Source organism: Vigna angularis, chromosome 3, assembly GCF_016808095.1.
Source record: "Vigna angularis cultivar LongXiaoDou No.4 chromosome 3, ASM1680809v1, whole genome shotgun sequence".
NCBI classification, from domain to species: Eukaryota; Viridiplantae; Streptophyta; class Magnoliopsida; order Fabales; family Fabaceae; genus Vigna; species Vigna angularis.
The window spans coordinates 37935580-37951658 of record NC_068972.1 but is presented as its reverse complement, the minus strand read 5'-3'; the positions used below and the strand labels follow the sequence as shown (position 1 = coordinate 37951658).

The window sequence follows — 16079 nt, the reverse complement described above, 5'->3', positions numbered from 1 at the left end:
CCACAATCTATAAGAATGCGATTGGTATTCAGTCAATCCATTCCCATAATTACTTCTAAGTCTTTGAGAGGCAAACATATGAGGTTCACCTTATATCTACGCCCTTCTACCTCAATAGGACATCTAACGCACATAGTAGACGTCCTAACCTCGCCAGCCGCTGGGGTTGAAACCACCAAATTGAACTGCATTTCACTCTCGGATATACCCAGTTTATCAACGCACGCCTTCGAGATGAAGGAGTGTGTCGCCCCCGAATCAAACAACACACAACATTTCATTCCATATAACAAGCACGTACTGGTGATAAGGGTACCTGAACTTGCTGCCTCTGCACCAGTAATCGCATACACACACCCAACAGCTTGGGCTCGTCCACCACCTCTTGTTTGATTCCTTCCAGCGTTCGGTGGCCTCATAACAGCACGTCCGCCCATATTGCACTCGTTCTCCAGATGACCGTTTCTCCTACACCGAGTGCAATATTTTCCTCCAACCAACTGAGGGCACACCGTCCTAAAATGAGGTCCTCCACACTGGAAACATCTGACCGACCCCTGCTGCCCTGGTTGTCCAGCAACCACCATAGCTTGAGATCCACTCGACTGCGCTGGACGAGCGTGTGGAGTACTATTCCGATTCAGATTTGGTCTTGATAGAATCGGTCCCCTGGAGGCTTGTTGCTTCTTACGTTGTTCGACTTCCGCCATGTTCTTCTCCAACACTTTTGCCCTCTCAACCATTGCAGGAAATGAACGGATACACAAGCTGGAGATTAATACCTTTAGATCGCTCCTCAGCCCATTCTCAAATTTTCTACACTGCCACTCCGCACTGGTCGCCATAGTATTGAAACGAACCAAGTGCTTAAACTTGTTCGTATACTCAGAAACAGACATCCCCCCTTGTGTCAACTGTAGGAACTCCACTTCTTTGGCGAAACGAACACTATCTGGAAAATATTCTTCATAGAATTTGCTTCTGAAAACTTCCCAAGTAATAGGACTGTGAGCGTCCGTCAATATGGCCCTCACGCTCGCCCACTAGTGGCTCGCTTCTCCAGTCAGAAGATATTCTGTAAAGGCCAAAAGATTTTCCTCCGGACACCTCTTTGCATTAAAAATCCTTTCCATGTCCCGCAGCCATTGATCCGCCTCATCAGGAAGGCACGTCCCACTGAACTTGGCTGGGTGATGTTGAAGGAAGCTTTCCAAGCTCCACTCAGCATGTGGTGCAGCAGTAGAAGAGGACGCTCCTGGCGTGCCTCTGGTAGCAGCAAGAATATCCATCAACTGCCTCTGAGTTGCTTCAGAGTTGGCGCGAGCGGCCTCCAAACTCTGCAAAGCATTCTGATCTTGCTGCATCAGAGTGGCATTCTACTCCATCAGAGTGACATTCTGTTGTTGCAATCTATCAATTACCGTTTCCAACAACCTAGCGTTGTTGGACGCATCAAGCTCGTTAGGCTGTGGGGGAGGAGGAAGTCTAGGAGCCATTTGTTCTCTGGAAACAGAGAAAACGAGCGTTAGTTATGTTCAAAGAGTTTGAAAAAAATAACTCATTAAACACATATCAAGCACACAACAAAACACAGTGCACTCATAACCTACAGTGTCCTTTAAGAGAACAAAACTGCTCTGATACCAATAATGTAACATCCCAAAATTTATACAGTCATCAACTATATAATAGAATATTAACATATATTAATATGACAAAAACAGTTTTACAATTTAAAGGGATCAGGTTCACAAATAGTCGAACGACCTTACGTAGATACACATAAACGTACGAGCGTTCACTAAAATTAAGAACGAATGGTTTACAAAAATAAATACCGAACGTCCAACTATACAACTATAGCAAAAGGGCGCTCGTTCTAAAACGGCCCGCTAACCTAACTAAGCTAACAGCTCACCGAACGTCCTTCTGTTCGGCCTTCACTTCAACCTCTAAAAGATTCTCTTCAGCAATGAATCCTTCTTCAAGTGTTTCCTCCAAAGAAGCATCTCCCTCTGCTCACATCCACAAGGATGATCATTGCAAGGACAAGACGGACATACATAATCAGACAACACAAAGGAATACGAAGGGTAAGCTTATTGAATTTAATTCAAGAAAAACATACATTTCATAACATATCAAATACGCATCAAATAATTTACAACACATACTTCAATTCATTCATTAATTCAATCAAATTCCTGATACTAGACAGACCGTCCGGACTGTATGAATCCTGTGTAGCTAAGGCGTCCATGCACCCAGGTGGGATAACTGGAATACTCATCAGTCGCCACCTGAGGTTAATCCGTTCTGTCCAAGTTACAATTATGGACTAAGACCTCCTGCCATTCCCACACATGACATACTCCTCTCTACTTGAGAACGAGCACTCACGGAATATCAGGATGAACCACCATCTAAGCTTACCACGTTCATACTTTACAATTTCAATTTCCACCCAAGAGTCGTTCCTCCCTGGAACGCTCGTTCAAAATCCACAATCATAATTTCAGTTCTTATACTGTTCGCACATCATAATACTTCCTTTTAAATACATTTTCATTCTTTGTTCCACTTTCATAAAAGGACGAGCGTTCAATCCTCTTCATAATGAGGACGAACGTCAAAAGCTAGACTGAAAGATCTTCTTTTCTGAAGGGATACCATGACACATTTTACACGACGAACGTTGTTATAATTTGAATCAGTTAAATGAACTGACTCTAGAACGATTCAACTTACACTTAGAATAATTCACTTGCCAAGAATCCAGAGTCAATTCAATTGAATGAAGATACCGAAGACGAGTACTAAATGTACTAAGTACAATTTAGTTAGAATAAACCGACTGTCAGTAAATGATCGAACGCGGTACGCGAATTCACTGAAGTTTAGGACGAACGTAATTTAAGTTTTTGGACGAACGCTTATGGGAATTCAGGACGAACGCTATTTCAGCTCGTTGATAATAAACGAACGTTCGGTATAGGACCGAGCGCTACTTATCACTTACACTTTGGGACGAGCGTTCGGTATAAGACCGAGCGCCACTTAGGACGTACGCTTTGGGTCGATACCCATCGCTGATTCAAAATCTTAGAAATAGGATTTTATATAAGTTGTAATGGTGAAGTTACGTTTTTAACAATATGACTAAGTGTCTGAAGGTGTATTCTCAAGCTTCTCAAATCTTCATACAACACTCAGGATATCTACGTTTGGCCGAACGCTCAAACGTAAAGTTATTTATAAGAGGGCGTTCGTCCTCAAATAGAATCCTTTCCAAATGAAAGGATTCGACTATTTCAAAGAATTTACTGAGAATACCGAACGGTCAAAGACCGTTTCGATAACGAACGTTCATTATCATAGATTTCATATTCAAATTCAACTTATAGTAACACATTTTTCAGTATAAACTTTCATAAATTAGATTACTCATATCATAGTACAATCCATACTTCTCATACATCAACTCATCAACAAAATCATATGCTAAAATCTGATACCATAGATCATAATTAACAAAATTCATAGAACATGCATCCAACACAGTACAACTTCACAGAACAATCATGCAACACAGTATAACTCAAGAATTAAATTTGATAAGCTTCCCTTACCCGGATTCAGTAGTGATCGCACGCTCTTCAGACAGAAATCAACTTTCAGTAAAACTCTTCTCTACCCTTAACGCTCAACCCAAAATTATTCAAGCTAAAAATACAGAAAACCAAGATTGGTTCAGATAAGATGCATGCAATTCCAGAGTTTGCATGTTGATAAGGAAGAACAGTTAAGAACGTGAAACTTACCCGTTTCAGAGTCCAAAACCGTTCGGTTCAAATTGTAGCTTATGACTCCGGGACTGCTTCCACAGTGCCTGAAGGTTGATCGGAGTAGGAAATGGTAAGTTGCAGAAGAGAGAAGGAGAAGAGTTCTAGAGAGAAGGAGGAGAAATGGAGAATCTGAGTTTGGAAGGGGAGAAGGTGCGCGTGAGAGAGAGTGGGAGATTTTTCCAGAAAATTTACTTTTGTTCAAATCCCACTGTCAGACGAACGAGCGTCCCTCTCGTCGACACCTGCACCCCACCACTGACTTCAGAAGTTTCCAATTTGACAAGTGGCGTACATGCATGGATCGGAGGTGGATTTTTAATGCACTGAACGCGTGGCACGGTGCATTAATGGAAGTAGAGAGGTGATTCAGCACAGTAATAAATGAGACGTGACAAAAATAAATAACATTATAATTGATTTTTAAAATCAAAGTACACTAACATATACCTAACTCTAACTTAAATAAATTTAAATATTGAAATTAATGTAAACTACCACAATTTTTAATAATACTATTATAAATTAAAATTTAAATAAATTTTAAGCTAATTTACATTAACATTAACTAAACCAAAATTAACCGTAAATATTAAAATTTAATTAGATTAACTTGAGTCTAATAAATTCTAACTTGAACACAATTATTTTGATTAAAAAAGTTATTTCTATTTTAAATTAGAATTAGGTAATTGGTGGAATTTGTTTGCGTGGCTGTTGTAATCGATGTTATTGTTTGATAGCTGATGTTAATATTCCTTTGATGTTAGTGGTGTTGGAACATATTTAAATTGAAATAATTTCAGGGATAGAGACAAAAATAAAATAAAAAATTGTCTCATTACGAAGAGTGACGCAAAGGTTTTATTTGAAAAGTTGGCCAAGAAGGATATGTCTTCTGAGTCAAAACAACAAATCTCTTCTTTGTTTGGACCCAGTTTCTGTAAATTACTTATTTTATAAGAAAGTTAATTAATCATTTTTTCATGAAATGATTAAATTTTATATCTAAATTCAGGATAGAACCTATTGCTAAGGATAATTTGTATGTGTTTGGATTGGGGTGGAGTGGAGATGAAAAAAAGAAAAAAGAGAAAAAAAAAGAATATAATGAGATTGTTTATATGAAAGGAAGAACCAAGTAAAAATTTTATAATAAATTTTAGGAACTTACTATCATAATTTTATATTAACTAATTTAGATATTAAATTATAAAATTAAAATTATTGATATATAAAATAGTTTATGAATGAATAAAAAATTTATAATTGGTTTGTGAATTAAATATTGAATTGGTGACTAACATCAAAGAAGGTTTTGAAAATATTTCCGACAAAATTTTAATAAAAGTGAGTATTAATTAAAATTCAAAACTAATTAAATGGTAAAGTAATTATACTACAAGAAAATTTTTAAATAGTAGTAAATTTTAGCAAAAAAAATTAATCTTTATAATGACTAACTTAGATATCAATTTATAAACTTAAAATTATTGGTATCTAATTTAGATATCAATTTATAAACTTAAAATTATTGATACCTAAAATAGTCTTTATATAAATAAGAAATATTATAACTTATTTGTGAATTTGATAATAAATTGGTCACTAACATATTAACAAAATTTTGACTACTATAAAAATTAATGTCTAAATTAATATTTAATTAATTAATAATCAATTAATTAAAGATTGCTATAAAATTAAATAGAATGATTAAACAAAATAAAACATTAATATTAACTTTAAAAGAGTGATTGAAAATATTAAGATAACTTTAAATCAGAAACGACAAACTGTACTTTTAACATGATTACTAGGTATGAATTCCTCGTATAATTAACAAATATTTCAACATTAAGTATGTTTTATAAATAATCAACTATACTGCATCATTTTATAGATTAGACAATGTTTATATAACAATTTTAAAAGCATAATATTTTAGATTATATATTTAAAATTGTAGGTAATCTTACTTTAAACATTTTAAATTATTATAATAATTAAATTGTTGTAGGATGTATTAATTATTCTGTGGAAGTCAAGTCAAATCATAAAATTTGAACTGTTATGTTCTTAAGTAGAAAGTATTGTACCTTAACTATGAGTTGAAATTTTTGGTCTAGTAGTACTTGATTCAATAATTAATTTCAGAATTAAGACTGAGTTTGATTTCTATTAAGATAATTGTCTTATGGCGATGAAATGATTATGATCTAAAGACAAAATTAAATAATTATTGTTTAAAAGTATATGCAAAATCTAAATGTGTTGTCGTGAAAAAAAAAAGTGTGATTTATTGTTTTTATCTAAGACAATGATTTCTTTACTTTAAGTAACATTTTGACATTGTTTAAACTAAAAATATGTAAGATTCATATCTCAAAGAAATGGTTAATTTTAGAATGGAAAAATTTGAATAGAAATTAATTTGATATCAAAATTCTTACAAAAATTGTTTTTATAAAGTAAATCCTCGCTAGAAAGGATAAACAAATAATACTCATCACTTATAGGGTTTTAGGTTGTTGAATCAATGATGTAACTTTTTATGTGTGGTCTATGAGACGCACTATTTTAACTAAGTACCTAAGAACTTTGAAAATTCTTTACATGTAATATTTACATATCATTAATTGTTTCTATGCAGACGTTTTCTTTTAGAAGTTCTAAATCCAATAACTAAAATTTTTGAGTTATTTGCCTTATCCTTGTATGAATAAAGATTAATCAATTTCAAAATGTCTTATTTAATACGACTTTTTAAATATGATAATTATTTTTTTTCCTTTTAATCATGATTCAACTTCTTCTTTTCTTATTTCCCTAAAACTCATTTAAGTTACATTTAACAAATGTAAACATTATAAATAATAAAATTAATTTTAACAAAAGAATTGATCTTTTTTTGTCATTCCTATTAGCTTTTGAGACCTCTAACCTAACCATACCATCTGCAGACCCCTCTTTTAGTTCTTGTCTCTTACAAATCATAAGTATAACATTATCTTATATATAATACACTATGTTATACAAGCCGTATTTTTCTTTAATTTATTTTTTTTTTTCACACGTTTGAAACATATATATTTTATTCTTAATACTAATACTAGTATCAATAGATAGTCTAATAAATAATAGTAATAAGTGAAAAAAAATAAACTTCAATTTCCAATGATAAGAATTGAATATTAAACCTAATACCATTCTAAAATGAAGTTTATACATAGTTATATTAGGTGGATCTCGAAGAAGTAGTGTAAGTCCTGTTGCTTTGTTTTTAATACATAATTCTGAATGATTGTAGGGATTGGCTGAATCGATTTAAACAATCATCTAATAAAAAAAATTATCAACACAGCAAATACATTTGTTTAAATAATTGCATAACACCCTGTAGCTCGTGAATAATTAACTGACACTGACACATTACCCCAAACATAAGCATCTTCCTTTGTTACATAAATGCCTAGTTGAACCATTGAACCATAGCATCTAGCTATACAGATTTGCTCAATGGCTTCCAATGGAAAAATTCTTCCTCATCAAACCCAAGTGTTGGTGGTTCTGATACCGTTCCCTGCACAAGGCCATCTCAATCAGCTTCTGCACCTCTCACACCTATTCTTGGCACAAAACATAGCAGTCCATTATGTTGGCACTGTCACGAACATTCGCCAAGCAACACTTCGACACAACAACTCTACTTCAAACATCCATTTCCATGCCTTTGAAGTTCCACCCTTTGTTTCTCCTCCTCCAAACCCTAGCAATCCAGAAAATGATTTTCCATCTCATCTCATTCCTTCCTTTGAGGCCTCTACACACCTTCGGGAGCCTGTGGGAAAACTTCTTCTATCCCTCTCATCTCAAGCCAAAAGGGTCATAATCATCCATGATTCCCTCATGGCATCAGTGGCACAAGATGCCACAAACATGCCTAATGTTGAGAATTACACTTTCCACAGCACATGTGCCTTTACCACCTTTGTTTCCTTCTGGGAGAGAATGGGAAGGCCTCCACTTGAAGGTTTCCGTGTCCCAGAATTTCCTGTTTTTGAAGGATGCTTCGCGACCCAATTCGTTGGTTTCATTATCGCACAATATGAATTACACAAATTCAACGATGGAAACATGTACAACACAAGTAGGGTGATCGAAGATCCTTTTCTTGAGTTGCTGGAGCGAATCGATGGGGGCAAGAAGGTTTGGGCACTTGGTCCATTCAACCCTTTAGCAATTGAGAAGAAAGATTCAATAGGATTTAGGCACTCGTGCATGGAGTGGCTTGATAAACAAGAGCAAAGTTCAGTCATATATATATCCTTCGGGACCACAACAGCTTTGACAGATGAACAGATCCAACAGATAGCAATTGGGTTGGAGCAAAGCAAGCAGAAGTTCATCTGGGTGCTGAGAGACGCTGATAAAGGGGACATCTTTGATGAAAACGAAGCAAAAAGACTTGATCTTCCAAATGGGTTTGAGGAGAGAGTGGAAGGCAAGGGACTGATTGTGAGGGATTGGGCACCCCAATTGGAAATTCTGAGCCACCCTTCAACAGGGGCGTTCATGAGTCATTGTGGATGGAACTCGTGCTTAGAGAGCATATCCCTGGGGGTGCCAATGGCAACATGGCCTATGCACTCTGACCAGCCAAAAAACGCAGCTCTCATCACAGAAGTGTTGAAGGTTGGTTTGGTTGTGAAGGATTGGGCACAAAGGAAGGCATTGGTGACTGCAACAGATGTTGAGAATGGTGTGAGAAGGTTGATGCAAACAAAGGAAGGTGATGAGATGAGAGAGAGAGCAGCGAGGCTTAAAAATGCCATCCAGAAGTCCATGGAAGAAGGTGGAGTTTCTCGCATGGAAATGGATTCTTTCATTGCTGACATCACTAAATAGTCTTGTATCATTTGATGTTGTTCTTCCTTCTTGAATATGTTAGAGTAACATTTCTAGATGTGAACCCTTCATTCAAACATTTTTAGAGAATCAAATTCAGATTGTGATGTTTAAGCTATGAATGGTTAGAATGTGTATATTATAGATATTAGATTGATTTCAGTTAATAAAGGTTGAAGTTTATAGATATTCATTTAAATTTTTAAGTAATAGAAACTCCAATAAATGATCCTAACCATTTCATTTCAATAGTTTACAGATAATTTTTTTATCTAATAATTTTCTCTTTATATATATTTTTTGCTTTAATAATTTATTTAAAACATTTTATTATTTTTAATCCTTTTATGTTTTATCTACCGAGCCACTTTATTATCGATCATTTACTTTCATATTTTTTACTTATTTCTATTAGAACTTTTCTTTGCAAGATTACCTTGAAGATAAATATCTTATTATGCATGACGAAGATTTATATTTATTTATATATACATATTAAATAAGATTACTGTGATTTACTTGTAAATCTTTTGTTTTTATGAGTTGTACTCATATTAGGGGTAATAAAATGGATTAATCCAATCCGTTTTCCTCCATCAACCCTTCTTAATGTAAAAAGAATATGCTGGTTGATGTTTAAAAAAACTTATTTTCCTGAAAAGAAGATTTAATATCAAAATTTAATTTTAATGAATTGATATTACTACATATAAACAAATTAGTACCTGCCACATGAATTCACAAGATGAAATAGCAAACATAATTAAATTAATTATATAATTATTAAATTAACTAAGTAAACACCAGAGATGCGACAGCTTCCATATCAATAGCCTAAAACACTTGCTTATAAAATAATATCATAACTAAAAAACATAGGGCCGGCTGGTTTGGGGTGACATACACCGAGAAGGTAGAAGAAGTTATACATATAAATATAGTATTATAAGTCTTGATTTTGTTTTCAATACATAATTATGAAACGTGGTTAAATATGGTGTATATCACTTTCAAAATCTCCCTATGAATGTCATAAATCCTTTGATTAGTCAATGGTCCACTCCTAAATGATAAGGGTGAACATGGATTAATCCATTGGTCTAGATATACAGATATTTGGATTAGATTGTAAATCAAAAACCATTTGTTTACAAATTAATATAGATTTTTATAAATTTAAATTTTGGATCCAGTTTTATATCTAAATATATTTCTTTAATAAAAATAATTTAAATTACATTTTCTAAATTTATTTTTTTAATAAAAAATAGATTTTCTTATAAATATAATTTTAAATTTATATTTATATTTTCTAAAATAAAGTAACTATTTCATTAATACATAAATGTATAGAAAAATTTAAATAATATCTAAAATATTAAAAAATATAATAATAATATACTAAATAATATCAAAGAATAGAATCTTATATAAATTCGGAATATTAAAAAATCCAAAACCACCTAAATATTCATATAGTCTCCACAATAAAGAAACTAAAATAATTTAAATATTTACAAAATATTTATCAAGAAAAGACTAAGAGAATTTAAATTTTTATATAATAACATTCAAGTTCTTCTTAACTCAAAAATTTAATTATTATTTCTTATATATGTTAATTTTTCTTTACTTATATTTTATTATCATATAAATGGGATGATAGTGTATTCATAGAAAAGCATATGTCACTTACACCGATAAAAAAGACATACCTCGATAGAGTTTAATGATTTTACAAAATCAACGTAATAAAATAAAAGTATAATCGTTAAGAAGTCGATTTTAAACTTAGTTTAAGTTCCAAAATCTGGTTATAAAGTAAGTTTACATTCATTTATATATTATAAATTGACTTTATTTTTAGTTGAGGTAAAGCTTTTAACAATAATTAAAGTGAACTCTTTCACCGATGGTTTTCATTATTGACTGTCTTTAAATTTTCAAAATGACATGTTTTCAATCCATCATGGTTTGAAAATTTAACTATGATGAAAACAATATGTCATTATATGTATGAGACAAACTTTAAAAAACAACTTTTACTTTCAGGATTATTTTATAGTAATGAAAGCTAGAATGAGTTGAGGTCTAGTAAGAGAAATGAAGTGTTTCTAATTATAGAATTTGGATTAGAAATTTAGATTTTTCGATTTTAAAATCTATATTAACAAAATGGATATCCAATCAAAAAGTTAGAAAATATAGATCAAAATGTTGCAGTAACTCCTCCAGGCACTAGTATCATTAATAGAGAGAGGCCCAAACGTGTGACTCACAAGCCCACAGGCTGGAATGATTTTATTCATTATTAGATATTGAGTCAGCAAACTTCTAGAAATTGTTGCATTGTGCATGTTTGTTACCCATTAGGGAATAGTGTTGGAGGGTGGTTATATACGATTGTAATTTCTGTTTTGAAGGGAATAAAAAAGTATTTTTCTCCTTCCCTTTTCTGTTCAGGAGTTCTCTCTGTCCTCGAATACAGAGGTCTTTCCCTATTCCATCACAAAAACAAAATTTAGATTCAATAAAATGGATTTGAAATAGATTGGATGGAGAAAAATGAAACAGTTTGGTCTAAACAGCTTATTTTGTCCATTCTTCTTCATGGTTTCCATTTCGTAACTTTGTTGGTGATTCACTGGTGTTAGATATATTATATCTTTTATCTTTTAGTTAGTTTGTTATTATTTCTCATTTGTATTTTGGGCTTAGCCCATATTTCTTGTATTATAAATAAAGAACCCTATGTGCGTATCTAACAAAAGAGAGATTAATCTAATATATAGTTTTTCACTATATTCAACATGGTATTAGAGCAGGTTCTCTGATCCTCTCCTATTGGTTTCTGCCGTCTGCCGGCGGCCGACCGTCAAGGCCGCCGGCAGCCCCTATAAATTTCAGTCGGCAGTCCATCTTCTCTTCTTCTCAGTGCACCAGTCCAGATCGAGTGTGCCACTGCTGTCGCCGCCACTTTTCGCTGCCATCGCTGCTAACTCTGTCGCTGCCACCACCGTCATAGTTTCGACGGGTGACCTGCGGATCTGGACCGTCTCTTCGAGCAACGGCCAACCACGCCGGTTTCGAGAGCCAGTTCTCAGTCACACGCCGCCATGCAGCACTTCTTTCCGGCCAGTCCATCGCCGGTCGCTGGCCGTCGTCATAGTTTCGACCGGTGACCAGCAGATCTGAAGCGTCTCCACGAGCGACGACCAACCCCACCAGTGCCGGCGTTTGATTCTTCCGAACGCGCCGCCACAAGGGCCAAATAATTCCGCTATCGACCATCGTCCGCCGCCAGCCACGGTCGCAGATTCGACCGGTGACCAGCGGATCTGGATCGCCTCTTCGAGCGCGACCTAACCCTGGTGGTCGCCGTCTCTGTATCCGCTCAACGCGCCTCCACGCGCCGCATGTCTCCAGCTGAGCTCGGACGCATACTGTTCACGCGCCGCTGTCCCGCTGTCGGAATCACACTGCACCTCTGTCGGTCGTCTCACCGGACCTCCCTCTCTCTGTTCAGACCTTCCAGAGCAACCATTGCTGCCATCTTCGTTTGTCTTCTTCTCCGTCTTTAATGATCCAGGCACCGTTTGCCGCTGTCCAGCCACTGTTTGCTGCTGTCCAGCCACTGTTTGCCGTTGTCCGTGCCGTTTGACTGTTGTCCAGGCACCGTTTTCCGCTGTCCAGGCGCCGTTTGCCGCTGTTTGGCACTGTTTGTCACTTTTCGGTGCTAGAGTTAGCCCGATGTTTGGCACTGTTTGCCGTTGTTTGGTGCTAGAGTTAGCACTGTTTGTCGTTGTTTGGTGCTAGAGTTAGCATTGTTTGCCGCTGTTTGGTGCTAGAGTTAGCACTGTTTGTCGTTGTTTGGTGCTAGAGTTTGCACTGTTTGTCGCTGTTTGGTGCTAGAGTTAGCACTGTTTGCCGCTGTTCGGTGCTAGAGTTAGCCCGATCTTCTTGTGATACACTGCTAAGTATCACCACTTGGGAGTTGTCCAACAAAGAATTTTGGACCTCCAACATGTCTTTGGATCTTTGATGCCTTTATTTCAGCATTATAGCTTAGTATTTTGTTTCTGTTTTAGTGGTCCAGCAATTGTGATATTCCACATTTCCGCCCTTCACACTAAGGGGGAGTACGCTTCCAAGACACTGCAAGTCACATATATATGGGTGTAGTCCCTACAGTTTTGTAGATTTCAGCTACTATTGTTGATCCCGTCACCCAGCCATCATTAATGAGGATTTAGTGTAGTCCTTGCAGTTTTGTAGCTCTTAGCTTTCAGCTACCACTGTTGATCCCGTCACTCATCCATCATTGATTGGAAATCAGTCCTTGCAGTTTGTCATTGTCCACCACTGCTTTCCTTCATCCACTTTTGAAGTTGAAGTTTCACAAGCTGATGTTAGTCCATCTATGTTTGCCTCACACTCTTGAAGATAAATCATCTAATTCAACACTGAGTTCATCTATTCCAAGCTTAGTTCATACAATTTGTATGCTCCAGCTTGAGGGGGAGTGTTAGATATATTATATCTTTTATCTTTTAGTTAGTTTATTATTATTTCTCATTTGTATTTTGAGCTTAGCCCATATTTCTTCTATTATAAATAGAGAACCTTATGTGCGTATCTAACAGAAGGAAGATTAATCTAATATATAGTTTTTCACTATATTCAACAACTGGAAAAAAAGCAATGGTAAAAGTCATTCTCAAACGTGTTTAGGAGTCGATATGTTTATATAATAATTCGTAGAAAATAAAAATACTTATCATGAATGATAAATACTTATCATGAATTTGTTTCATTGTTGTATATTTGAATCACAAGTGGAACTAAGATTGAATTTCATCCGATGCCAATTTATTTCGGTAAAAAGATGAGTGTCCTAAAGAAGAACCATAAAAAGTGAATAATTCGATTCAAAGTTAAGAATACTTCAAGTCAAAAAATTCAAGTGACTCATAATTGAGCGTGACTTCCTATTTATAAATAAAATGGTTATAAATCATGTATTTTTCAAATAAAAAATAATTTTTTAATTATAAAATGCAAAAAAAATATTTCACTCTGGGTTGGCCCGTCTTAATTTTTGGTCTAAAATGACATGTTACAATCCTTGGATCCACTTCGACCTTTGATTTGGATTGGCTCTACACACCTTCAATTCGAATATATTATTTTAAAAAGTTAATTAAAATCTTTGTATGGAACTAAGGCTATCTTGATCCAAGCTTTAATCCACTTTATAAGAGACTTTGGATCTTTTGTTTTTTTTTTCTTCCTCGTTGAAATTTTCTGAAAGAAGCTTATTTAATGGTGAGATAGGATTTGTAAAACCCCAAAAAAATTTATTTTAGAAATGGTGGTAGTTTAAAAATAGAGAGACTCGATTATTTTAATATTAAATGATTTTATTATAAATAGTTTTGTTATAAACGAGTTTCATTATTTTAACACACATAATCTCTCTAGAAACCAATTTTCCAGAGTCATCTTCCTTCTCTCTATAGGTTCTTGCACCAGTTCATCTATTCAAAGATCGGAGGCCGCCTGCGTGATCATTGTGGTGAAATCTTCAAGTCTACCCGATTAGTTTCTCAAAATGAATAAGTTAATTTTCTACTCTTTCCTTTGTTTCACATTTTCCAATGCATATGATGTTTGACTCTGTCGCATGTATGATTTGAGTCTTCTTTTAGTTGTTTATTGATTAGTGGTTCTAACAGTGTACCTTGATCATGATTTTGTTGTTTGTAGGTGTAGATAGAGCTCTTTGAGCTGTGAAAGCGGTATAAAGTCTTCTAGAATAGTTTGGTCTTTTAAAAGATAAGGAAAACTAGTGTTTTCTTTTAATTTGAGTTACAAAGTATGCGTTGGTAGTCAATAGTATGTGAGTTGAATGTATGTTTATCTTGATGCTTGAATTGTGTGCCTCGTTGTAGTATGCATGTTTGATTGAGTGAATTTAGTGGTATGATTTTGGGTGAATGTTTTAAAATGTGATGAAATCTATTTGGAATTGACCCTGATGTTGAATCTCCTATGGTTGAGAAGCTAGTGATGATATTTTGATTGGAGTTATGTGTTGAGATTGTTGATAGAAGGAACACTAGTTTAGTTGAACCCACAATCTCAGTGATAACTGTGTTTTTAATGATGACAACACATAATTAATAATAACACATGTGTGTACTGTGTTATACATGTCATATGTTTTTTATTACTGTGTAATATTTGTAAAAGCATATATGTGAATATTTTTGTGTTGATTATAGCATACCACAGTGTTTAATATGTGATTTTATCTGTGGATGCATAACATATGTTTTCGGAAATGAAAAACCACAAGCATTATGGTTGAACTTTAAAGTGTGGCAAAATAACAGTTTTAAGTCAATTACATTATTGGTGAAATCGATTAAAAATTGTATGTTTGCACAAATACTTTTCAAATGTGTTGTGATGAATTTTGTGAAGAAAAGTTTTCAAAAATGTGCTAAGTGTTTCTATTTAATCGATTGCATGGGACATGTATTCGACTAAGTTTGTTATTGATTTGAAAACTGTTTAAATGTTTGACATAACTCTCACAACGGTCATATTTTTAAATATGTTGACCAAGCATTTATTATGAATCGATTACATTAAATGTGCATTCAATTAATGCATTTGACTATTATTACTGTGTTACAACTGTCAAATTTATTCAACTACATTAATAGTCAAATCGATTAAAACGCGTCTGTTTTTTGAAAAACTATATATTGACGCCTGACTTGATTTATGTAAGAAGTTTTAATCTTTACACTTTCATATCTTTCAGAAAACGTTGTGATATCTTATAGAGGAAAGAAAAGCTCCAAGAACCAAAGATCTATCGTGGTGATGTAGAGTCTTGAAGGTTTCTTGCGTAGCAAGGTTTATTGTGTTTGAACGTCTGATCTCTCTGCACAACGAGGTGTATTTTGCTTGATCAGGAACTCTGCAATCATGAAGATTGGTTGGTATTCCTTGTGTTGATTACAGGAAGAAGAATTGTGTTCTTTACTTTGAGAGTGTGATGAGTGCATATTTATACCCACATTTATGCTTTAAAATTAAATTTTTGATGAAATTCATGTGCTTCAATGATTGATTTAAAGAGGATTTGTGATGATTAGAATTTTTGAGTTTGGGAATAAAAATACTTAAAAAGTAATTTTTAGTTGCATAAATTATTCTTGGATGTTCTAATATTTATTTGTGCAGCTGAAATTGAAACTTTATTGGTCCAAATTGCAAATTAAGTCCAAAATAAGATTTTATTTGAAATCCTAATTG

The 16079-nt window shown here is 34.2% G+C and overlaps 1 protein-coding gene across 1 annotated transcript; it reads left to right on the top strand.

Moving 5' to 3' along the window:
• The first annotated feature begins 7194 nt into the window (after nt 1-7194).
• Nucleotides 7195-8873, top strand: LOC108325593 (zeatin O-glucosyltransferase). Its single transcript, XM_017558689.2, has one exon. The coding sequence runs from the start codon at nt 7362-7364 to the stop codon at nt 8748-8750; it is 1389 nt and encodes a 462-aa protein (XP_017414178.1). The 5' UTR covers nt 7195-7361; the 3' UTR covers nt 8751-8873.
• Nucleotides 8874-16079: the final 7206 nt, after the last annotated feature.